General features: G+C 46.8%; 1 protein-coding gene and 2 long non-coding RNA genes across 11 annotated transcripts in view; 2 read left to right on the top strand and 1 right to left on the bottom strand.

Moving 5' to 3' along the window:
* The window catches only part of PDE10A (phosphodiesterase 10A), a 348,909-nt gene that overhangs the window by 154,575 nt on the left and 169,309 nt on the right, over window positions 1-25,025 (bottom strand). For 5 of the 8 annotated variants that reach the window (XM_040697568.2, XM_040697564.2, XM_004935551.5 and 2 more), the window contains exons 1-2: window positions 11,469-12,358; window positions 7,543-7,590 (exon numbers count right to left, since the gene is read on the bottom strand). The exons of 1 other annotated variant lie outside the window; for it this stretch is intronic. In XM_040697568.2, the coding sequence (XP_040553502.1) occupies window positions 7,543-7,590; window positions 11,469-12,294 (874 nt within the window). In that variant the 5' untranslated portion in view covers window positions 12,295-12,358. Of the gene's footprint in view, window positions 1-7,542; window positions 7,591-11,468; window positions 12,359-25,025 lie in introns of those variants that run through there. 2 more of the 8 variants (XM_040697566.2, XM_004935552.5) reach the window with 1 other exon arrangement.
* Window positions 8,296-9,634, top strand: LOC124418345. Its single transcript, XR_006938738.1, has 2 exons — window positions 8,296-8,587; window positions 8,765-9,634. It is a non-coding gene; the product is annotated as an uncharacterized LOC124418345 (long non-coding RNA).
* LOC124417819 lies at window positions 13,589-25,003 on the top strand. 2 transcript variants are annotated; one of them, XR_006938737.1, is made up of 5 exons: window positions 13,589-17,000; window positions 18,247-18,307; window positions 18,462-18,564; window positions 19,178-20,517; window positions 23,125-25,003. It is a non-coding gene; the product is annotated as an uncharacterized LOC124417819 (long non-coding RNA). The 2 variants fall into 2 exon arrangements; XR_006938736.1 differs by having other exon boundaries at window positions 18,462-20,517.

Here is a 25,025-nt window from a genome sequence, read left to right as displayed (position 1 = left end):
TGAATTACAGTCTAGAAGCATTTGAAAAATACCTTCTCTTCTCTGTCTTCTCTTCCATCTTTTTTTCCTCCCAAATCTTATTGTCAGTGGTAAAATCCGTTGTCTTAATTGTTCTTGCTCTTTCTCAGCAAATACAACGTTATTTATTAAAAGAGTGATCCTTGTTTTAATGAAAATTTATCTTAGAGATGTGGCAGCAAGAGCAGGTCTAAGCAAAACTTATCAATACCTCACTTTGTGGTTTTAATAAAAGCACATTTAAACTCCTTTCATTGATGACCTTGAACTGAATGATGCATCGTTCTGTTTTTCATTCAAAAGTCCAAGATTCCCCGCGTCTGGAACCCATTTATGGAAAATGATAAACACAACAGTAAATGAAGTCACTGGAAGCTATGGCAACTTTCTCCTTGGATCAGTAACATGATGTTGTCATTATTTCAGATTATCTCCAACTACTGCCATACCTCCAATTAGTGGACAGTCTTGTATTTGAGTAATGCCATTTGCATTCTTCAGAAATACGCAGTTCAGCACAGGACATCTCTATATAAGGAGGTTGGGGTGAGCTGGGGGTCATCCTCTCCTCCCACATAACTAGCAATAGGACTAGAGGGAATGGCCTCTAGTTGCATCAGGGGAGGTTCAGGATGGGTATTAGGAAAAATTTCTTTTCAGAAAGAGTGGTCAGGCTTTGGAATGGGCTGCTCAGGAAGGCAGCAGAGTCACTGTCCCTGGAAGCATTCAAGAAACATGTAGATGTCTTACTAAGGGACATGGTTCAGTGGGAAATATTAGTGGTAGGTGGACAGTTGAACTAGATGATCTTGGAGGTCTTTTCCAACCTTAATGATTCTATATCTAAACAAAGCATAAGCCACTTTGCACTTACCACTTCATGTTTTAAAAAGAGTCTTTTTTATGATATTTCCTAATATAATTGGGCATCTGTTCTTATGTTCTCTTTTTCATCATGATATATATAGAAAGAGCAGATTTCAGCTTCCTTACCATTCCTCCTTCCAGATCCATAAGCACCAGAAGAACTGTTGTCAAACAAGAAATTCAAAAACCCCATTTCAGAAGTGCTAGGGGAGAAGCATGTCTTGGCACTGCAGAATGGCTAGGAGCTTTGATTCAAATGCAAGGTTGCTAAAACAAGAATCTGCAAAGTGCTACAAGAATGGTTCAACATAAAAAAAAAAGTACACATAGCTCAATGAACGAAAACAAACAAAACATCAGTCTTGCATCCAAATCAAAGTAACAACTTCAACATCATCTTGTCAACAAGAATCGAGGTTTGTCCCAGACAAGGTTACCATCAGCAAATGTATCCCATCACAGTGATGCTAGCTATGCTCACAGCATAGTCATGGCTAGAGCCACCCGAGACTACTCATGCTAAGAGACATAGAGAAAGGACAGGCACTCCTGCATGTAGCCAGATTTATGCTTTAATAAACTGTTGGGGAGTGGGGGTGGGACTCACACAGGAACAAGGTAGATAAGCTATTAAATTACAAGTCAAGCTTACAGTAAAACACCAGACAGAACAGTAAAACTTTCAGTGACCTAAGAAAATAATGGTAAAAGACGTGTCTTGAGATTGTCAAACAGCACTTAGCCAGTCAGTGTAAGGCACAGAAAGTGAAGGAATAAATTAAAAGGTTATCTGTAAGTACATTCACCAAATACGTAAGATTCACCAGATGCCCTTTATATTGTTAATGAAAAGAAGGGAAAAAACAGTTAAGCAGAAAGAAAATATTTGTGACATTAAAAGGAAAGATAAAAAAAAAAAATACTTTAAAAGCCCTGAATCTTATATTTCAGTGAAATCTTAAACATCCTTGAAAACACTTCTTCAAAATCCAACGATTTGCTGAGAGATATTTACGGAGCTAGTTTTTCATCTACTCAAAAAGAAACCTCTCATAGCTTTCCCTATAAGGATGAACATTTTCTTCTTTTGTAATCACATTCCTTTGAGCAATAAAAATCTTAAACGTCTATTACCATTCCAGTCTTCTTTCTGTTTCTACCCCTTTGATGCTACTGCCATAGATGGATATGCCTCCATCATTCTTCTTCAACATAAGATAGACACTATCAACACATGCTCTTCAGTCATCCCTGGTAAATGACAAACTGCATCTTCTCCTTACCCTATATGCACTCATTTACAAACTTCCACAACTTCTAAGAAGCCCTCCAAAACAGCAAGCTGAAAAAAGCACAGACATGCTAAATACTTGCAGTCAGGCAGCAAGCCACATCGTCCAGCAATGGTCCCCAAAAGTACTGGGCACATCTTTCATTCAAGACACCGTAGATCCTGTCACCAAGTCCTAAGAACAAGGTCCATACAAACACGATCTGCCCGAGTGCCACAAGCAGTACAAAGACTCCCCTGCTGGTCCATATGGCAATGTCTGTGTACAAGTAAATGCATCATGCTAGAGCTGTTCTGAAACCACACAATAAAGGGGCATAATGCAGCTTGTGTCCACATAGCCAATCCTTCTACATGCAGGAGGCCAGGAGAGAAGAGCGCTATTCCCCCTGCCTTTTGGGAGCAGTCACCCTTTGCTTCCTCCCAGCTCTCAAGTAGACACTTAGGCACAGGTCAAGGCTGGACCAGGAAGCACACTGAAAAATCAAGCAGAATGGACAGGGCTAGAGCTGGAGCCCACAGTCTCTCTCTGCTTAAAAGTGTAAGTGCTGCGTACAGAGCCAACAAAAGTCCAAAAAAGGTTTGAAAGAAACAGGCAATCTGCAAGCACATTCCTATTCCTGAGCAGCCAATGAATGTCCCTACAACACACAAGATCATCCTATTCTTCACCACAACAAGAGCTATGCCAGGAGTTGTAAAGGGAGCATGTTGCTCTCTGAGACTGCAGGTCACCCATGCTCCCCAGCCTCTTTAAAGCGTTTCTTAAAAGGGCACCTCTAGTCCCAAGACCCTCTTGCATTCATGACCATGAACTGAAGGCCAGAGAACTATGCTTCAGGTGAGAGTCATGAGAAGACAGCTCTCCCAGGAGTCCTCACCAGTGAAAACTGATGCCTGAAGGAAAAAAACAGCCAGGCACTTGCAGAGAAAAGCGATTTGCTCACAAGTGCAAGACACGGGAGCTTGGCAGGATGAAACCTGAGTGCACTGGCTGAGGCAGTGCCTGTTTTGAGAACAGATTAGTTCAGCTTCCTGTTACATCAAACAGCAACTTTCATCAGTTCTATGTTCACTTAAAAAAAAAAAATAGAAAAAACTCTATTGACATCACACTTAGGGCTGGGCAGAAAGTGGCAGATTAGGAAATACCATGAGTCACTGCAAATACAGAAGACATAGGAAGAGTTTTAAAACTGCTGTGTAAAATTTAGAGTTACGGGGAAGGAAAAAAAACAACAAAAGACAACAGGTAGTACAAAGTGAACTACACCCAAACTAGATGGGTAATGGCGGTGGTCTGCCTTCAAACAAACAAGGAGTCGTGGAAAGCAAGAACGTTGTAAAAACAACAGGGTAAGACACAGGCAGGCTGCAGGAAGGAACAAGAGTGACACAATTCAGCGATCAAGAAGGAAACATTGGCTAAAATAAGCTGATGGGTGGACAAGGAGCTGAAAATACAGATAGAACTGAAAGGAAAAGAAAACGATGCAAAGAAAGCGCAGATGACAGAGCTGTGCTCCCTAAAAGAAATCATTCTGGAGAAGTTTCCAAACTATCTATATATGCACGAAAGTAAAAACATAAAGAACAGCGTAAGAATGATTTCTCATAAATTTATCTGCAATGTGTTAGGAAAAAAAGAATCGCTGCTGGAATACAGAGGCACACAGGAATACATTTGAAGACAATTAGAACAGAGGGTCACAGCTTCAGCAGCCTTAAGTAAATAAGACATTATGAAACAAACACAATCGGGAAATAAAAAATAGGCCGTGAAGCAAAGTACAAAAGAACAAACAGGATACACACTTGGCCACCACAGTCCCACTAAGCATCCTATTCTCTGAACCAGCTGAACACCCCAGTGTTGGAGAAAGTCTACTAAGATACTTCGGGCAAAGGAAGGTGCATCTCTCCTACCAATTAGGAAATTACCCCGCAGGGTGAAGCAAAGTAAACTGTATTATTAAGGTAGACATAGCAATGCTTGTCAGCAGTCAAACAAGGCTGCTATTTTGGAGGTACAGTTCAAGATGAATCGGGCTAATGAGAGACACAAGCTTTCTGTACAAAGTTATTAGAACTTAGGATGAAAAAGTTTTTCTTTCCTTTAGGAACTATTTCTGGCATGACTTCAGGGGATTTTTTTTTTTTTTTAATGCAAGTGGAAGGGTAAGAGGAAGGAAGAATGCTGGAATTATTAACAGCTGAATAAACTTTGTTAAGAGAAGTACAGCTCAACTGCACAGGAGTTTGCTGATAATACAGAAACAAGGAATCCGATCAATAAGTACTAATGAAGGCATTAAATCTTCATAGTTTCCAGCTGGGAGGTGGATTAACTGGTCTCATAGATCCTGACAGTCTCTTCTTTAGGTCCCAGCATTCAAGGTGAGATTAAAACCACTACCTCTACGGTGACATTTTTTACTACTATTTTAATTAGAAACCACTAAAACAAGTAAAAGTACTTCTGAAGACAGTGAGTAATAACCAAAAGCCTTCTATCTTGTTATTCTTGAGCCAGGACTACTTTAAAAAGGCCTAAAAGTGACAAAAGACTCCAACATTTTATTGTTAAAACTCTCACTCATCTACATTAAAATTTGTTGTCAGTATGTTTTCTAATAGAATATTTAGAAGCAAAGTAAAGGAAAAAAAGTTATATTTTTTCTCCTTACTGCCAGCTATAAGATGCTCTGGACTGGGACTTCAGCAAGTTTTGTAAGGTGACAAACACTAGGAAGATTACATATAAATGTAATTATTTATATACATATAAATGTAATTACATATAAATTACATATAAATGCCACAAGTTGTACCAGAGGAGGTTTAGATTAGACATAAGGAAAAACTTTTTCTCTCAGAGAGTGGTCAGGCACTGGAATGGCCTGCCCAGGGAGGTGGTGGAGTCGCCGTCCCTGGCAGTGTTCAAGAGGTGTCTGGATGAGCAGCTACGAGATATGGTTTAGTAGCTTGTGGTAGCAGTGGTGATGGGAGGATGGTTGGACTAGATGATCTTGTAGGTCCTTTCCAACCTTGTGATTCTATGATTCTATGATAAAAGTAACTCCAAATGAGTTCCTTGTAAGTATGTAGATGATACACTTTTCAAAAGTAATTCATACTTCTGCCAAGATGTTTTTTCCCCTAAGAACATAATTAGCTCGCTTCTAGGTTGGAAAAAAGCATTCTCAGTCCGTACTAAAAGCAATGATCAATTCATCAGTTTATGATGACAATTTAGAATTTGTTACTCAGAATGTTCCTTTTGCAAAAATAAACACATCGTGAGAACTTTGGAACGTTACTTTGTTAATGAAATCATGGCTGTGATTCTGATTCGTACCTTTTGAGCTACTTCATGTGTTCAACACAATCACGGCATTGTCTGGCATTGCAGAAGCCAAAGTCTTCTATTAACATCAACCAAGTTGGTTCCTCCCACACCAATTACAACAGCTTGACAAGAAGTGGTGATGGAAAACCAGAAATATGTCACTTTCTCACAAGCTTTTAAAAAGAAGGGATCAGAACAAGGGGAACAAAAATCCTGCTTGAGTCAAAAAAGAAGGGGGGGGGGGGAAAGGGGAAAAAAAAAAGAAACAAAAACGGCCATTTAAAGGAAGAGGTCAAAGCTGAGGGTTGATTTAACTCAGTTGCCACATCTAACCACATCAACTTGCCACATCCCACAAGGTAAGCAAGGCTGAGCTGCAACAGCCTGCAGGCTGCAGAACAAAGCGCTGGAAGGAGCTGTCAGTCAGTAGGTGGCACTCTCCGAGCTCTGCCAGCACGGAGCCGGGTACCAGCACGAGTCAGGACATTGCACGGCAAAGCCTGGGTCTTCACAAGTATTAACAGGAAACAACGAACAACCGTTACCGTACCTGACACACACACGGGAAACGCAATGGGTTAATTTCAATGTGAGGCAGCAATCCTTGCGCCTGGTCTCTTAAGTTCTCAGGAATTACAGTTTTTGAGTGCAGGAGGCATTTTCGATGGATACTGCTGTACAGCAGGGTGCTAAAACCAGCACCTCGCAAAATTATCCATTACGTCTGCACCGAATGCCCGGCGTGCAGCCTTATTGCTACTTATGCAGGTGGGAGTCAAATGGGTCAATGATAAAAAGGCACTTCTCAGCATCACGAAAACGCTGCAAAAGTAATTAAACTTTGCAATAGCTGTTACAGCAAATGGGACATACAACCAAGTATTTTAGAACAACACATGAATTGCTACTCCTCTGATCTACACGCTGCTGAAAATGCAGCCCACGCGTGAACAAAAATCAGTTGCTTTTAGAGTTCAAATCAGTGCAGGATTCAACACAAATGAAAGTGTTGCACCATGAAACAGGTGTCGAGTTCTTAATTCCTGCAAATAGCCCGTCCTCATTACACAACCACAGGTTGTTCTGTATTTTGAATACCGATCCAAATCAACACGTGTTACTGCTCATTTGGTAAAGCAGCAAAGGAAAAGCAGATGTAGCAACCAAGTTTGAGTACAGGTACTCGTAATTGAAACAGCCAGCAGAGGGAGTATAAAAATGAAATAAAAAAATACAAATGGCTCTTTTTATATTTTGTTTTTCTTATCATCTTTGCTTTCTTTCAGAGGAATAACGTAAGAAGTGCAAAACTAAACTTACGTGTTTTTAATATGTTCAAGAATTAAATATAATGACTGGAAAGTACAATATGTTTCCAAGCAGCTCTAAAAAAAAATCTAGCTTGTGTTAGCTCTGCTAAACGGAAAGACAAGTTTTATCACAGGCAAGATGAAACATCAATCAACGAGCTGCATAAACCACTGCCAAGTTGCAAAGCCACAGACAAAGAAACTCATGTTCTTATTTCACAAATCTAAAGCGAAAGTCATGTTTCAAGAATTGGGAGACTAGGACACGTCATGTATTTCTTTTATAATGCTAAATCCACGGTTACACTTTCCAGGTTCTCACCACGCGCAGCTGATGGCTGAAACACCAATAGAATGAGGGAGGACGTGAACGGGGTGGTCAGAGCCTGAGATGAGCAGTCACACCTCTCTCAAAAGTGACAGAGACCACGTCCTAAAGCACATACATGCACTGTCCCACTGGTACACCTGAAGCCAGGAGCAAGCTTACTGAACCAACCGGGCAGGCTTTCCTCCTTTCTAGGCTATAAGCACTACCTGCCCCCAGGCTGTCAGGCAAACAGCGACAGCAGAGCGGAGGAGACTGCAGGACAAAGGATGAGTTATTTCAAAAACTGCATGCTTTGTGGACATCCATTTGTATAAATACCGAACTCACCCACACTCCTGTGCTGTGAAGTGCGTGTGTTCGCACAGGGTGGACTCACCTTCCACATAACTCCTGGTGGTCTGCTGCATCCATGAGCCCCTTCTCCCTATAATTGGAACAGGAGTGCCTCTGATCAGGATAAATGGTGTTCCTACACTTTCCTAACATGGTGTTACAAAGCACCCACCTTGACGGCAGCTGCTGTATGACCTCACTTACCATAGTAACTACACCCAGCTTTAGCCACACTTCTCTAACCAACACAGAGCCAGGGGCCATTCTGTTTTCTGCATCAGCATCTACATTTTAAGGATGGTTTGATTGCAAAAACAAATTCTGTCTATGAGAGATTCATTGCTGGAGATCACCACTCAGCTAAGACAACTCTGACTGCAAGTGATAAAGACGCAGACCAAAAGAAAGGGGCAAGCCAGGATTTACTTTCCCACCACCTCAGGTAACAAGAATACTTTTAACTTTATTCAAACCTTCATTGCTATTCTCTCCCACAATTACAGCTGTTACTGCCTCTACTCTTAGTTTCACTCCATCCAAAAGCCCCGGCACCTGTCACTGGTAGCTGCAGGAAATGCTTACTGCATTGCTAAAAGAGCAAATAAACAACTCCATATAAAATATCAATACACTGATAATACTCCCAACAAGCAGGCAGCCCCCATATGGTAAAATACTCACACATGGTTAATGGGTGAAATACGCTACACGCGTGTGGCTTGCAAGATCTTCTGTGTAGAAGGAACGTGGGCCATCGCCCTGGAAGCAAGACACGTCACAAAGCCCTGGTGTGCCTGACAACCTGCAGTGCCTTAGCTGTGGCGGAACATCACTAAAGAACTGGCCCAGGATGGTAGACTTTATATGTTTCTCAAAACACCACATTACACACAAAGTCATAGACCTGAATACAATTAAGGACACCACACACAGTTCATACAAGCCTCCACAGCTCCATGCTTAAGCCAATCTTAAGGAAAATAAGAAGTCAGACACAGCACAAAGTGAATCTTGCAGAGTCTAAAATTTTACTAGAATCAGTAACCTGCTGGTGAAATCCTGATTTGAGCGTGCCCAAGTCAAATGAGGTCAGACAAGAGGAATACACCTTGAGCAACTTCATTGTTTTCTGTCTTGAAGATTCTGCTAGGTCCCTTTTAAGTCTCCCTCCCCAAGAGCTCATCTCAGTTCTCTTCCCTACAGAAGAACTCTTCAGTTTTCCTCTGTAAAAAATATTTTGACTTTTTTTTTTTTTAAATCTTTAGAGCGAAGCAGTGTGTGTGATCTGGATTCTAAAACAGTTCAAGAAACAGAAGTGATAAGATGTAGCACAGTACCTTCGTTACTCCCTATGATCTCACCCTCTCGCAAACAACAGTGGTCTCCCAGCCGCCCTGTAGCAGGACTGGGCACTGCACTGCAAGCAGCTGGACAAACACCTACTGTAACTGAACAGGAGGCTATCTTGTCTGACTTCCCTCCGCTCCCCTTTTCACAATCTGGTTTCTTAAAGGAAATCAGATTTAGGCAATCGCTTTGTGCGGGCAGGAGCCTGACGGATGTGCGTATGCACATGTGGACGTCTGTCTGTCTGACTGCACTGACACCTTCTCAGCCCATCAGCCAATTTCAATCACGTCTGAGAGAAAAGAGAAGAGAAGAGAAGAGAAGAGAAGAGAAGAGAAGAGAAGAGAAGAGAAGAGAAGAGAAGAGAAGAGAAGAGAAGAGAAGAGAAGAGAAGAGAAGAGAAGAGAAGAGAAGAGAAGAGAAGAGAAGAGAAGAGAAGAGAAGAGAAGAGAAGAGAAGAGAAGAGAAGAGAAGAGAAGAGAAGAGAAGAGAAGAGAAGAGAAGAGAAGAGAAGAGAAGAGAAAGCAGGCATTTGGGTCGTTGAAAGTTTCATGAGAGCAGGCTGCAGCACACAGAGCAGTGCCTCCCCAGAGGGACAGGCTATGTATCCTATTGGATGCCAGTGAAATCCCAGAGAAAGAATCGTGCTGCTGCTCTCCTGCCCACAGGAAAACCTCCAGCCAGAGGTCACAGCCAGCCAAAGATGACCGGATTTCTTCCGCTCAAGTGTTCAGAGAAGAGCTTACACTGAATCCATCGCTACTATTTAAGTGGTGCTCTGAACAGAGCTGATGCTTTCCATGACTTCTTTGTCTTGATCTAGTGTAAGAGAGAACTGTTCCACATGGCACACACTCCCCAGCACACTGCCTTACTCCCAGGACTGCTTATTTTACATCACCAGAGCTGTGATGCAGGTGGGACTGGCACTCCACTCCTCTCAGAAATGCAGCACAAAAACTGGGGGTGCTTAAGGATCACTTTAGGCTTTGAAACTAACAAATATCACAGAACAGCTTGGGTTGGAAGGGACTTCAAAGATCATCAAGCTCCAGCCCCTCTGCTGAGGGCATGGTTGCCAGCCACTAGATCAGGTACTAGATCAGATTGCCCAGGGCCCCATCCAGCCTGGCCTTAAACACCACCAAGGACGGGGCATCCACAGCCTCTCTGGACAGCCCGTTCCAGCACCTCACTCACCACTCTCTCAGTGAAAAACTTCCCTCTGACATCTAATCTAAATCTCCCCTCCTTTAGTTTAAAACCATTTCCCCTCATCCTATCTCTCTCTGCCGGCATAAAACGTTGATTGTCATCCTGTTTATAAACTCCCTTTAAATACTGGAAGGCCATAATGAGGTCAGCTGCAATCAGCAATTGCAGACGGTTTCAATGAGACAAAGCAGCAGGTATGTGTCTATCTTTACACGCCTCCACCGTACAACAGAACAAGTACTACTGTGCTTCAAGGAAGCTGTTAGGCAATAAGGCAAACAGTGAGGTCCAGCTGACACATCAATAGCTCTCCCCACATCCACCTGACCCACGTATATGCAGGAACTAAATGTGGTTTCACCTGTATCAAAAAGCCATCGAGAGAGAAAGAGAGAAAGAGAGAAAGAGAGAAAGAGAGAAAGAGAGAAAGAGAGAAAGAGAGAAAGAGAGAAAGAGAGAAAGAGAGAAAGAGAGAAAGAGAGAAAGAGAGAAAGAGAGAAAGAGAGAAAGAGAGAAAGAGAGAAAGAGAGAAAGAGAGAAAGAGAGAAAGAGAGAAAGAGAGAAAGAGAGAAAGAGATCTGCTCGTGGTCGCCCCAAGCACCCAGACACGGGGAGCCCAGCGGTTCACTATCACGTTTAGATCGGCCGCGAGCCCGCGCCGAACGCCGCAGATGTAGCAGCCCGAGGAGCTGCCCGTCCGCAGCGCACCCTCGGGCGCCCGCCCTGCGTGAGCCCCGACCCCCGGGTCGAGCCCCCCGGGGCATCCTAAGGGAGGGCGGCCGCGGCCCGGGCCGGCACTTTCCGAGGCGTTCCCCGAGGCCGAGCCGGCCTCACGGCCCGGGGCGCTCCGCGTGGCTCTCTGACACGCGCCGCAGAGGAGGCGGCAGCGCCGCGCTCACCGTTCCTTCCCCGCCCGTCGCGGCCCGGGCGGCGCGGAGCCCCGCACGGTTCCTCCCCGCTCGCCGCGCTGCGGGCGCGGCCGGAGGCAGACGGCGCTCGGCGTCGCGGCCGGCTCGGGAGCGCCGAGCAGATCGCGCGTGGCAGCGGGCTGACAGAGGACGGTGCGGTACCGCACGTTTCGCCCCTCCCGGTCCTCCTCCGCCGCCGCTCCTCAGCCAGGTGCCTTTAGCCTAACGCTTCCTCCCGACGGCCACCCCCGGCGGCCGGGGCGGGTCCCCGCGCCCCGCTCCGCAGCGGATGAGACGCGCGCCAGGTGCGGGGCTGCCACGCGCCCGCGGAGCTCCGGCCGAGGCCGAGGCGGCGCCAGCAGGCGGCTGCCGCACGGCGCATCCCTTTGTCCGCGCATCCTCCTCGCGCCCGGCCCTTTGTGTCCCCGCTCACAAAGGAACGCGCTGCCCCGAGCCCCCCCCGGCTCCCTCCCAGCCACCTCCCCGCCCCGGTACCTACTTGTGTTCAGGAAACAGTCCGTAAACCTCCTGAAGCAGCTGGCAGAATTAGATCCATCTTCCATGTCTGGCCCCGGGAGCAGGGGAGACGAGAAGGAGAAGAAGGCGCCTCGCAGCCGCCGCGCAGTCCCGCTCCCGCCGGGGCCGTCGCCTCCTCGGATCCCGTCGCCGCGGGCGGCCGCCGCTGCAGCGCCGAGGAAAGCGCAGGACCACGGGCGAGAGGCGGCCGCGGGGAGGAGGAGCCGCGGGTGGTGCTGCCGGGGGCCGGCGGCCGCGGAGCGGAACAGCGAGCCCTGGATGGAGGGAGAAGAGAAGAGTCTCCTCCTGCCGCCGCCGCCGCCTGGATGGGCGATCAAGTGAGCCGCCGCCGCTCCGCCAGCATCTCTTCCTCCTCCTCCTTCCCTCCCTTGGAGACTCGTGAGGTTAAAGGAAGACGAGGAGGGGAAACGAGGAGGCGGCGGCAAGAAGTAAAATGAAGATGGAGAAGCGGAGGAGAAGGAGGGGATTGGAGCGCGGAGAGGAGCCGCCGCCGCTGCGGGGCCGATGCGGGCGGAGGCGGCGGGGGCAGTCCCTGCAGCGCGGCTCCCGCTGCTGCTACTGCTGCTGCTGCCGGCGGCGGCTGTCAGGAGCGGAGCGAGGGAGCTGCGGGCAACCGAGCTGCCTCCGGGCGCGGGGGGGGGAGGAGACCCGCCGCTGCCTCCACCTCCGCCTCCGCCGCCCCGGCCATGAGAGTGGGGCGGGCGGCGGCCGGAGCCGGGCTTTTCCCCGGGCGCCGCAGCCAGGGGGGCCGGGGGGCGGGATGAGAGCCTCTCCTCGGGGTTGGACATGCTTCCGCCCGGCCCTCCCTTGCGCGGCAGTTTAAGGCAGGACGCCGGAGAGGCGGCGCAGCGGCGAGAACGGGAGAAGCCGGGAGAGGACGGAACGCGGCGAGAGGCGGCCGCCGCCGCCGCTCGGCTCCCTCGCAGAGGCCCCGAGCGCGGTCTCCTCCGCAGCGCGGCTCCCGCCCCCGAGCGCTCACATCCCGGTCCCCCTTTAGGCCGGAGGGGGACGCGGCGCCGCCGCCGAGCGCGAAGCGGTTCCGATCCCCCCTTTTAAAGTCCTCCGGTCCTCATGCTCCCACCTCGCGTGCAGAGCAAAAAAAAAAATAAAAGAAAAGAAAGGGAAGCGATCCGCGTTTCCTTCCAGCGGTGCCACCGCTGCCCCGTACGTGCGTGCGCGGCTGCGGGCGGCAGCGAGAAGCGCCGCAGTGCCGCCGCCGCCAGCCCCGGCCGCCGGAGAACGCCCACTGGCGGAGCGAGCACTCCCGGGCCGCCCCTCAGCTCCAAGCTCCAGCGCTTACCTACAGGCAGCGCGGGAGGGACGCCGGGCAGAGACCCTCCCTACGCGGCCTCGCTATTTCAAATGGCTTCTCTCTTAGGCTACAGGCGGACGCCCTGCGGCGGGGAGCGGATCCCGCTTTCTGCGGGGCCTCAGCCCCCGTCCCGCGCAGAGCGGCACGGCCGCCCCCGGCGTCGCGCACCGCACGCGCCTGTCACCCTCCCGAGCCCTCGTCGGGCGCTGCCCGCCGCCACCCCTCACCCCGCCCGGCCCCAAGGGCGGAGGGACCGCTCCAACCCCCGGCCCCGCCGCCAGCTTCGCACTCCGCCGGCGAGAGGACCCGTCGGGCCGGCGGGGGGGTGGTCCGTGCACGGGAGGCGCCGCCCGCCCCGCCTCACGCCGCCGGGCGCGGCCCTCAGCCCGGCGGCACGGCGCCTCGGCGGGTCCCGTCCCGCAGCGCTCGCGGGGGACGGCCGCCGGGGGAACGCCGGCCCGGGGGGAAGCCGAGGGGAGACCCGAAACGGCGCGGGGCCGAGGGCCGCGCCTGGAGCCTCCGTCGCCCGGATTTCGTTGTCTTCCCAAAGCCGCCGTGCCCTGGGCGCCGAGGAGAGAGTTACCTGGGCAGGTGCTCGGCCTCGCCCTGCGTAGCCCCGTTTCCTACCGTACCGACGGGTCGTTAGGAGCCGTTGCCCCGCGCCGGCCGCCCGCTGACGGGGCGCAGAGCGGCGAGCGGCCAATGGCCGTCCCGAGGCAGCGCCCCAGTGCTTACCTGCGCGCCGTGCCGGGACTCTCCGGCCACGCGGCGTGCGCGCAGCGCAGCGCGGCTCAGTTCGGAACGGGGCAACCCTCCCGGAGAAGCGGCGGTGCCCGCGCGAGTCGTCCCGGCCGGCGAGTGCCGGCGGAAGGAGGCGGCTCCGGGCCCGGCGGATGGCAGCGGGCACGGGCTGGCAGCTCCGCGAGCGGGGCGGGCGGCGGGTGCGCGAACCGCTAACGCCGTTGCAAATGCGAGCGGCCGGGATGTTCGTCGTACAGTTATCAGCAGAGCACCCGCCGCAGCCGGGACGAGTTTCTTTTTCTCCCTGCTCTGTGTGGCGGAGAACGGGAGCTCCGCGCCGCTCCGGCGCTGCTGTCTGCGCTCGGCGGCGCCCCGTCCCGCTCCGCCGTCCCGCTGCTGCCGGGCGCGGCGACACGCGGCGATCGCGGGGGCTCCCGCCTCAGGAGCACCGCCGACCTGCGCCGAGGCGTTGGTCCGGGCACGTTACCGTTTCGGGAGCTCTGTTGGAGGCGGCACGCGCGCTGCTGGCAAAGTTTGGAGCACGCGGCGCTGTTAATGGGGAAGGCTGCAGAAGAAGGTGCCGCTCTAGAAGTAGGAGCGCCTAAGAGATAAAACGCGTTTTCAGCTCGTTGCGAGTTACCTGCCCGCGGGAAACAACCCGCGCGGTTTGAGAAAGGTTCAAAACGCCGGAACTGATTAAAGACTCGTGACAAAACCCGGAGAGACCAAACAGAAGAGCTCAGGGAGGGCAGGTTTTGCTGAACCGCTCTCCTCAATACGGCTCTTACAACCGCCTGTTGCCTCCAAATCCCGACCCGAAACGCAAAGAGTCGCATCTGCCTCTGCGGTGCGTTATTCTTTCGGTACGTGTAACTTTATCCAGGCAGCTCAACAGCCTCAGTTTCAGGGATCTGCTCGTGGGAAATGCTTATATTTCTTTAAATCCAGCTAGTATTCACCTGCTTGACGCAGTTAAGTTCTCTAACTGCCGCGGGACGGCTGGAGACCCAAGAAATACTGGAGTTCTCCAGGCAGAAGCGCAGCTGATGGGAATAAAACTTCAGCGAGCTGTACCCGGTTGGCTCCGCCTGTCCGCGGAGCAATTAACAGCTCCTGCTTTGTTAGCACTAGAAAAATCTCCAGTGCTAACACTGAAAGAGATAGACTGAAGGAAAAGAAAGCGAGGACCATTCACCTGAAGGAGGGAAAGCTGCTCCTTCACACGGATTGGTCCCAATTTGTTTTACTGTCAACATCGAATTGCTGAAACTTTACATTGTCAGCTTATGATTGTAGGAATCAGGTTTGGCTACGCTAATGTAAATAAACTCCCCTATATTTGGTCACCCAAACCGCAGTTGTTCAAATATCGCTGCCTGACACGGGATAGCTGCCTATTTATATGGGTAATGTGGACTTTTTCATATATAAATATGTACGCGTACATTCAACAGACCGGGCAGAGTACGGGGTGATTTCTAAGGAATCCAATCTCCCGGACAGCTTTCAGGCTAACGGCTATTTGCTACATGCTCATTCCACTGCCGTTCATCACCCGCTGCCAATCGCACCTGATGGCTCACCTGCTTCTCGGCAAGGCAAGGGAAAGCAGTTACGGAAGAAACATCAGATGACCATGAAAACTATTTTTTTGAGAGACGTGCGTATACCTTCGCAAAATATGTCGATTTTCAGACAGCCGACTGTTTGGGAGCAAAATAGCAGCGAGCCACGTGTGCCCGTTTCCCAGCGCGTCTGTAAGTCGGAGCTCCGTCGCTCCGGGCGTAACAGCGCGCAGCGCCGCGGAGCGCCGCCGCCCCCGGCGCAGCTGCGGTGCTGACCATGCGGGCGGGTCACGGGCCGGGCGAGTCGCAGCGACTCCAACAGGAAGGTTTGCTCTGGAGCGGCAGGGTTTGCTCCATCGTCCCATAAAAGGATTTTTTTTAAACTCTGAAACACAAATAGATGCGAATTAGTGCGCTTTTATGCGTCCGCTTGCATTAGATGCGAGGGCTCTGTTACCAGCGCGTCGCGTGAGGGGAAAGAGTGGGAAGAAGTCTTTATATTTGAGTTCTTCAAGGAAATCTCACGGGGGTTCCGAAGTCAGAGCTCCCACTGAAGCCATCAGGAGTTGCAGATCGCATTGTACTTACAAGAAAAGGCCCGTCCCAAAAGCAGCAATTAAGCCCGTTTGGCAATAATTTGGCAATGTCGATTAAAATACCCTCAGGAAAACATTATTAAAAAGTTGAAATATAACAGTAGCTGCTTGGTATTAAACACGGCTTAAAAACAAACACCTATCCCTCCCAGTTCTGTCTGCTGCACTTCAAGAATGGCAGTGACTCATCTTTTACCCGGTCCCACTCTTTTGCCTGGTAGACCCTCTTATCCCACTCTTCATCCTTACATCCTGAGAGTTCCCTCTATGACGCGCCATCAACTCCATGGAAAAAGAAATAAGGGACTTCATGGGGAAGGGGAGTTCAGAAGAATGTGGGATGACAGCGCTGCAGATGACTGAGCCAACCACCTGAACATGGGAAGGGCAGGTGCAGCTGCAATGAAATACACGGAGGGGAACCTGTTGGAAAAGGGGGAAGGTTGGAAACTGGGGAGGAAGCTAAACCACGGACTCCAGAGCTGAGTAAAGAAAGACCCACATTAAGTCCCTAACTGAAAAGTCCTGTGCAATTTAATAAAAATAACTGCATTTTTAGCTAAATGATCTTATAGAATGCAGCAATTACTACCCAGCTACTGTGACTGCTATCACAACTGGGAAGCCTGCAGAAAAGACATTGTTCCCTAGTCTTGCTCTCTAAGTCTTTAGAGTAATTTCCATAAAACCCTATTTCAAAGGCGACTGTTTGTGCAAATAATTACTCTCAAATATCATATGCAAGGAGTAAGCATGTTTAAAGGGTACGTGCCAGCTGTTTTCTTTGATTCCTGCAGGCACTTCTACAAGCCATCAGTTTCCCTATAAACTGAGAGTAGGGTTGCAGTGCTGGGAGTGCCAGCAGCCATCTTGGAAGCGCTCTGGAATTACTCTGGCTCAGGAGCAGAAGAAATACTGTGAGATCCAACATGAACTGCAGTTAATTCAGCAAATCAGAACCATGCCATTCATAAGAAGTCCGGGTCTGTTCAGAGATAAGTGCCATGCAGACAGTTCCTCTACAAGCGATAGGATATGTGATGGATGAGGGGTTAGCACCTCACCTCAGCTAATAAAGCTGGGAAGGCCATGTCTTTTTCCTGGCTTTTTTTATTATTATTATTTTATTTTTTTCCCCTTTTAGGAAGGCACAAAACCATGCAGAGTTTTCAGGGTTTGTTTATTTGTTTTGTTTTTCGGGGGAAAAAAAAAATGCAATTCTTTATGGAAAAAAAGACCTCATATGCAAGCATGGGACTTTTTAACCTGGAAACTTTCAGGTAAATGTAATGCGATGTATTTAACTGTAAGGAAATGCAGAATACACTTTAATTTTAAAAGAAAAAAAGCATATGCTAATGCACAGAGGGAGCTCTTTATGCTCCACTTTCCTACCAACGTACATGGATTTGATTCCTATGAAAGGCTAAGTGAGTAGCTAAAGAGAAGCTAATGATGCTATCAACCGTTTTGTGCTGTTCAACGCAGTACAAAGATCAGATATTTATTGGTTTTATTACAGGCTGTTCAGTAAAGCAAACAGCTGTTTGGGTTCGAGCTACTTTGTTGAAGCATAAAAGAAACAACCAACAAAATTATTCTCTAAATAAATTAAAGCTTTAACAGTAGCTGTCGTTACAAATGATGCATTGGAAACCAAAAGCACCATAAACACTGTAAGCTCTTTGCTCTAAAGATGATCGTTTGAGCCATGCCTAGCACAACAGGGTCCTGGCTTGGGACCAGGGCCTCTTAGGTAGTAATGAAACACAAGCAGCAAAGGACGTAACAGTTGGCACTGTAGACAACAGTACTGTTGTTACCTAATCATATTAGAATAGCTGTTTTTATTGCAACCAGAATAAATAAGGTTATCGGGATTTCTGTAATTTCGCTTATTTCTATGTAGAAATCTCCTAGAGTTAACGTCTGACTGAAGAACATAGTTACAATTTGCTATCTGCTAGAGAAATAACAAGTAATTCCAGTCCTGCGTTTAATCAGTAAATAAAATTTCTAACCTTTACATGAATTAAAGTTGCTTTATATGAACAGACTTAAGGGGGAAAAAGTGTTACTACAACCTACCTTTTGTTCCTCCATCTTAAGATTAGCTAGCACAGAACACAGATTGTATGCTGCTATTGTTACAAGAGGGATGCCAGCCTTCTCATACAGCCACGTCTCGCAACTCATTCTCAAAACTTCCCAGGCTTTTTGCTCTGACACAATTTGCAGGCAAACCCTTGGACAGAACGCGCAGCGTCAGCATTAGGCTTAACCTAAACCTACGGCTGATTCCTTTTTGATATCAAGAGTAGGTGGAAATAATGGAGGCTGAGCCCAGCCTTTAGAGTTACCTACAGGGAAATAAAATTTCTGTTGAATTCAAGCATCCTGTTGTGTCTTTGGAGAGTGGATCAGAGGAAAGCAAGTTTCTCTTTTTAGAATAATAGTCCCTCCTTCTCACTGTAATTCCTCCTTTGTTTTCTACCTTCTGACAAATGTGATTTCTCTCTGTTGCAGTAACTACCATGTTCCCCTCTGGGAAGAACAGGACTTCTACTCTTTCCCATCTGTTAAAAAGGTCAGTCCTGAAACTGTGTCTGTTCAATAGTGAAATGCGGTCATTACCGTTCAGAGTTAATACTCTGAAAAGACAAAAAGCGTAAAGAAACACACACCTCTAGAAATCATGAACTATTTAACGTGTTTCAATCCATGCCTTGTCACCTTTGCAGTCCTGAAATCTAGAGCATTTGCCTTTGAAATGAATGAAATCTCCCCTGTGTTGCTCTCAGACCGGCGCTGCAATAACATGCATTCATCCCACGCTACAAGCAGGTTGGTTACATTGAGAAAACCTTAGTATTTAAGTAACTGCTCTCTATTCTATCCTCACTTTATGCATCAACAAATTCAGCCCAACTTACCTCCCCGCTGCAGCACACATACATATGCTATGAATATATCCCCGCTGTCTTTATACCCCACACTAGAACATGCTTGCTGTCTTCTTCTTACCTGTTGTTGCACCTGCAGGTGCTCTCTCACTCCTCCTTTCCCTCTCACCCCCTACTCCAAAACAGCCATGGAATAAAAACAGCACAAATGATTTATTTATTAATTTTCTTTAAAACAGAACTAAAGCTGAATTCAGTAGGTATATTTAACAGGAGTCCTGTCCAGGCTAGGGAGCGTGTTAATCCTGCTAGCCAGACAGAAGATATAGAAGATTAGAAGATATTTGTTGTAGGAATTAAACACCAAGTAGTATAATGCAAAATATTGCAACCACATTTAGATAGAACAGACAGGAGTATCTGGCAGATTTTTGCAAATAGCTTGTTTGAACTGATCATTTACATTTCTTTTTTTCCCTCTTTTTACTTCACCTTAAAGATAATAACAGAAGAGAAACCACAGTGTATCACACTCTGCACTGCTTTATCCCTAGATCAGCTTCCTGTTGCTGGATCCAGCCTGCAGAGATGTAATCAGGGCACCTGCCTGGCTGTTTTTAAGACAACATAGTGATGTGGTTCCCACCTAATCACAGAACTCAGAATCCCTGAATTGAGGCAACTTTTGGAAAGCCCTCAGGTTTGTAGTCTCAAAGAGCAGAAAAAAATAAATCAGAACATAGTCCCAGCACCCGAGTTACATCAGACCACTTCTGCATCTGATCTGGCTCACGCACACACAGATATATTTATCTATCATTACGTATTTTAAGTACAGATTGACATCCAGACTAAACAAGACATTAATGTAGGAGCAACTCTGTGTTTATTTCTGGAAAAAGGGTTCCTTTGTGGGACCACAAAGCTCCCATTTAACCTAAAGCTCTATGTGGGGCTTTTCATCCATGGTTACTCTGACTTAAGTTGTGGCTTAACTGGATGTGGCTTCACTAAATAGAATCTAAAGGATTTTGTCAGAAAAGCAGAATTTGTGCTGCTAGTAGCTCTTGTTGCCTGCCAGTCTTTGTCCTGTCCATGGCTTTGCACAGCAAACTCAAACTTGGAGGCATTTGTCTCACCTACAAAACCACTGGAGTTGAATTTCTAGCTGTTTCAGCCCTGTGGAGCTCCAAAATAGTGGGCTACCATGAACACAACTATAACAGATCCACAAGACTAGGATGTAAATGAAGGCAAAGGGAGCAACAGGAGCCTTTAAGGGAGAAAGGAAACAAGTAGGAGACAACCAGGCAGGACTTCTGTGGGAGAAGCACTGAAGCACCTCATGGGAGGCAAACTCAGTGTCTCCCTGCCTTGAGAGTGGGCCGTGACTGCAGACACCAGAGCCTGGAGCACACCCTCTGCTCCAGGCTTGCAGTGTCCTGAGCCAGTGGCCTGACAGCGATCCCCACGTCATCAGCCACTCTGTTTCCAATACATCAGCAAATGTCATTTAGTCTTGTTCTTTCTCCTCCTCATTTCCAGCCAGAATAAATGTATGGTCATTTCTCCTGGACCAGCTTTTTCTTCTAGCTTTCAATATCTCTTGTCTCCTTGACATCTATTATTTAAAGGGAGCAATGACATCTTCCTCAGACTTCATTTTCTTTGATTAATCAAGGCAAATCTTTACGCTTATCCATATAGCAGTAACTCCAGTTTCCTGGCCATCTTACTAACCCTGCTCCACACCTTTTCCCCCTAGTATTTATCTTTCCTCACTGCAGCTGACTACAACAAGACATGCTGTGGATGGTCTCTCTCACTAAGCTAAGGTGGCTTATGTGCTTCCCCAGTTCTTCTGGAAAAAAAGATTGCCTGATACACCATGGAGGTATGTATATAGTGTGTGAGGGTGGTCATTTTGTGATGAATTCATGAGGACTTTGGTTGTTTCTAACTGATGAGCTCAAAGCCAAAATTCTCATGGGTCCTTAGGTAAATGATTTTGCCCTTTGTTCTACTACATTTCATCCCACTTCTGTTATTGCAGGCTTCAGAGTTCTCTGAATCATTCCAAAATCTGCTCCAGTTCCCTTCTACGCAGACAATGGCCTCTCAAATTTTATAATCAATAAATTCTGCTGGCACACCCTTACTTGCATGCAGGAAAGAAAGAATGAAACCAGCTCAGTCCCCAGACAAATTCTTGCTAAATTCAACTCATAACCTTCCTTATGCCAGCACTGCAATTCCCCTCCCTTCAGCTGTAAGAACTTAACTTTATTCATAGGTAGCCTAAAACCCTCAAAGTTCCTGCAGACTTACAAGGCACTGCCTGATACTTCTGCAGAACAGGTGTTACTCACAAACACTGTTTTACGGAGAGAACACAGCACTTTTTCCCTGCAGTTACTCAGAAATATTTTTAAAAGAGCTGTAAAACACAGCTGAAAGAATGAAGCACAAGTATTCCAGTTCCCCCTTTACTCTGCGTGCAGCATCACCCTCTGTTTTCTCATCCATCACACGTATGAGGAAGGAGTCCAGGCTGGGGCTGGCCTTAGGCAGAGGCAAAGTAAGCAGATCTCCAAGCCGCAGACTGCTGGAGGGCACCTGGCTGCCTGCTCTGCCCTTCCAGGAAGGCGAGCAGACGAGCTCCGCAGGCCGGGTAGCCACCCAAGCAGCACAGCCTCAGCCCTGCCTAAGAAGCCTCCTGCTGCTTCAGCCGCTGAGGGGACGATCACAATGCATGGCTTGTCCTTACTGCCTGCTCTCATTCTCTTTCAAGGAAAACAAATTCATGCTCTCCTTTGTTTTCTCTCTTCCCATGGTCATCTTTTCTGTGTTACACACGACACTAAACAGTTTTTAAAACAAACCCTCGGATCCAACAGAAGTCTGATTTCTCAAGTCCACACAGCGCTCAGATCAAACTATCCCTCCTCAGCTGTGAACCAGCACTCTGTATGCAAGACCCCTCTACAGAACATTCAATTACAAAGAACATAAATTACTCAATTTAATCCCAGAAGAGATTGAGAAACTCCAAGCAACAGTAACTGAACTGTTGTTTGAAGAAAGAAACCTCTTGGTTTGTTTGCCTGTTCAGAGGGCTGTAAAGCAGCCCCCACCTCCCTGGCTATGCATACTTTCTTGAAGTGTGAGCTTGTTCTCTGTAATCAGATACCTGTCCTGTCCTGAGCGTAGAAGGATGACTGACACTTAGAGATTAGTGTCAATATTAACAGCTTTCATGAGATTGTTGCAGCATGTTGCCAAGTGAAAATATTTGATCTGAGCTGTGTGGAAGCATGGTGCACAGTTTGATGTGTTTCCAAAGTTTTTCTTAGAGTTTTCCAATGTTTGAGTTTCAGGCAGCAATACGAATGTATCTGACAGGGCAGCAGCTGCTATAGCTGCACTGACCCATACTCTGTTTTGGGATACTGCTGACTCGACCACAGCAGGATTTATTAAAGCTTTTACTTCTGTGAACACTGTGTCAGATTAGGTTTTTCAAAAGACATTTTGAAATGGCTGTTGTTTTGCAGAAAGAAAGAGAGAAAGAGAGGAAAGAAAGAAAGAAAGAAAAGAAAGAGGAAGGAAGGAAGGAAGGAAGAAAGGAAGGAAGGAAGGAAGGAAGAAAGGAAGGAAGGAAGGAAGGGAGGAAGGGAGGGAGGGAGGGAAGAAAAAGGAAGAAAGGAAGAAAGGAAGAAAGGAAGAAAGGAAGAAAAAGGAAGAAAGAAAAGGAAAAAAAAGAAGGAAGAAAAGGAAAAAAAAGGTGGTCTACATTATCATTTTTCCGTGAAAAATTAGCACAGGTAGGTTTCTGCAAAGATGTTTCTCTATAGAAAAGAGATGTTGGTATGTAGCCCATACTACTTCCTCCACTCTATAGTACTTCGAGGAAATGCAAGAATAAATGTAGGAAGGAATGTAAAAGATCTGGAAATCTGATGTATGAAAGTATACAAAGGAGAAAGGAAAACAGATGTGTTATCAGATGGCAGGTTAAAAATCAGAAGGAAGGGGAACGTAGAGAAATGCAATGGAAAAGTAAATGGGGTCACCATCCTGGAGCTTTAGGGAGCCCTAGGGAAGACCTGGGAAAGAATGCAGTCTTTATTTGCAAAGCAGAACCATTTTTATGGCTTTTCAGCCTGCAGTTATCGTAAGTCTTACCACACCCTTGCAGTACATCCAGGCAATGAGAAATATGATTGTCTAATGGACCCTTCACATCCATAAAAAAGTATTGCTGATGAGAAGTTTAAGCTGAATAGTGATACTTCACTCATTTATCCACAAGAAAGACTGTGTTCTCACTACGCCTGAAACCCTGTGCCTGCTTTGTGCCAGTATAAAGCCATGGACTTCAATGGATTCAGTTATTTCCACCACAATAAAAGAGTCAGACTGCCCAGTTTTGGCCTTTCCTTCCAGCCCTTCCCTTGTCTACCTGCCTTTTTCACTCTTTGTAATATTCCATTTTTTTCAGTTTCTAAGCTGTGGCTCGCAGGGATCTGACTGAGATGAGACTCTTTCGTTCTACTGCAAAACCCACTGCAAGTTATCTGCGTTGTGCTGCAGGCAAGTACTTGCTACAGTTACATGGGGAAAGCATGAGATATGCTGCACACTGAACAGTGGCGGCCGGGGGAAGTTCAGGATCCCCCTTATAGGTAACTGTATTAGAATTGCATGAAATGAGCAGTAATAAAGGATTTTAAGCCCACCACTCCAATTAGATGAATGTAGCAGATGGAAAATCACTTACAAAGCTAGCAAGACTGTCATATTTTGCTGTTTCTTCAACATGTGCCTTCCAAGCATGTTTGAAAACAAAACAGAACAAAACAAAATCTTCAGAAAGACAGGGAAAGCAGAATTACAACTGGGCTTTTCACACAGGAGACCAAAACAAACTACCCACATTCAGAGACTCATTTTTTACCACCTCAGGTAAATTTTTTAAGTCCTGCATTAACTGTTGTATGAAAGAGATTTCTTCAGAGTTCTTTGCAGTAAGTATCTTTCCACAAGAAAACCGAGTGGAACAAAATGAAGAGATGCTACGTGAAAGACAATTCATACTTAATACACTGGAAAAAAAATGGTTAAGGTTCTTTGTTCCCTAGTGTCCCTGTCTGAGTAGGTAATTCACCACCAGTCATGATGGGAATAATTATGACCTTGCAAATATCTTCAAAAACATTATGTTCTGCCATTTGGGAAATATTTTGTTTAGTTGGAAAAAGCTTTTTTGAATTTTCTTACTTGTGGCATCATTTTTGTATTGTACTTCCCATAAGAGCCCAGTGGAATGGGCTTTTAACTCTACTGGTACACAATTACGATTACACTTTTGTTAGAGGTCTGCATATTCCAAGCACAAACACTGACCATCCTCAGCTGACAGGTCATTTCAGCCCACATTTAATCTTTGGAACATTTTGTTCTTACGTGTTTAAGGACTCTGTGGACACTTGGTACATTCAAATGGCTAGGCACACAGACCTAACTAAATAATTAACACTAAATACTGAGGCGTAACTAAGCACTTGTGCATGGTGATTGTACCTGGTTGTTTTCAGAGTATGCAGTATAGTTAATAGCAAAAAACAGTTTGCTTCTTTTCCAGAAATGTTAAAAATGTATAACTGGTTAAAAATGTTTAGAATATGCAATGTTTAACCATGCTGTTGGAATCACTGGTATTTTAAAAATGAAATGTTTATACACAGCTAATGAGGTTAAGCTGGAAACCAAAAAAGAAATTCACTTAAGTTTCAGAATGTGGGCTGGCACTGCAGTGAATGAGGCTACGAAAAATCCTCTCCCACGAACAGTCCATTTCTCAGGTTCACTCAGATTCCTCACAGATTGTCCCAAAGTTTCTACGACCAGACCCATCCAAAGCAGCAGGACCACTAGGCAGCATTATCTGGAATGGACTCTGTTATGTCTCTAGCAAATCTAGATTCCGAGAAGCAAAAAATCATTGTGGAGAAGAGGGATGCATGGTTTAGCCAAAGCAATGGAGCATTTGATATGAAAAAGAAAATCTGATGAATAAAAGTTGAATAAGGACTTCCGATAATAGCCTGATGAATGCGCTGCATACCAAAACAGTACCTGGCTGAACAGTTGGTTTAACTTGTTCTCTGGGATATAACAGCAACTAAGAGTAGGAAGTGATCTAAATATATTAGTGTTCATATGTTAGCAATAGTATTTTTGCAAAACATCGAAATGTTGTCAGAAAGTAGAGAGCAAAGCATGCAGCATAACTGTAGTGGTTGCCAAATGTCTCTATCCCGTATTGTTAGAAACTTTGAAATGTGCCTGTTCCCAAATAAATGCCTTTTGGACACCAATTTCCTCCCTCACTGTCTCACT

The sequence above is a fragment of the Gallus gallus genome, chromosome 3 (genome assembly GCF_016699485.2).
Source record: "Gallus gallus isolate bGalGal1 chromosome 3, bGalGal1.mat.broiler.GRCg7b, whole genome shotgun sequence".
Taxonomy (NCBI): Eukaryota; Metazoa; Chordata; class Aves; order Galliformes; family Phasianidae; genus Gallus; species Gallus gallus.
The sequence above is the reverse complement of the archived record's forward strand: the minus strand, read 5'-3'. Positions and strand labels throughout refer to the sequence as shown.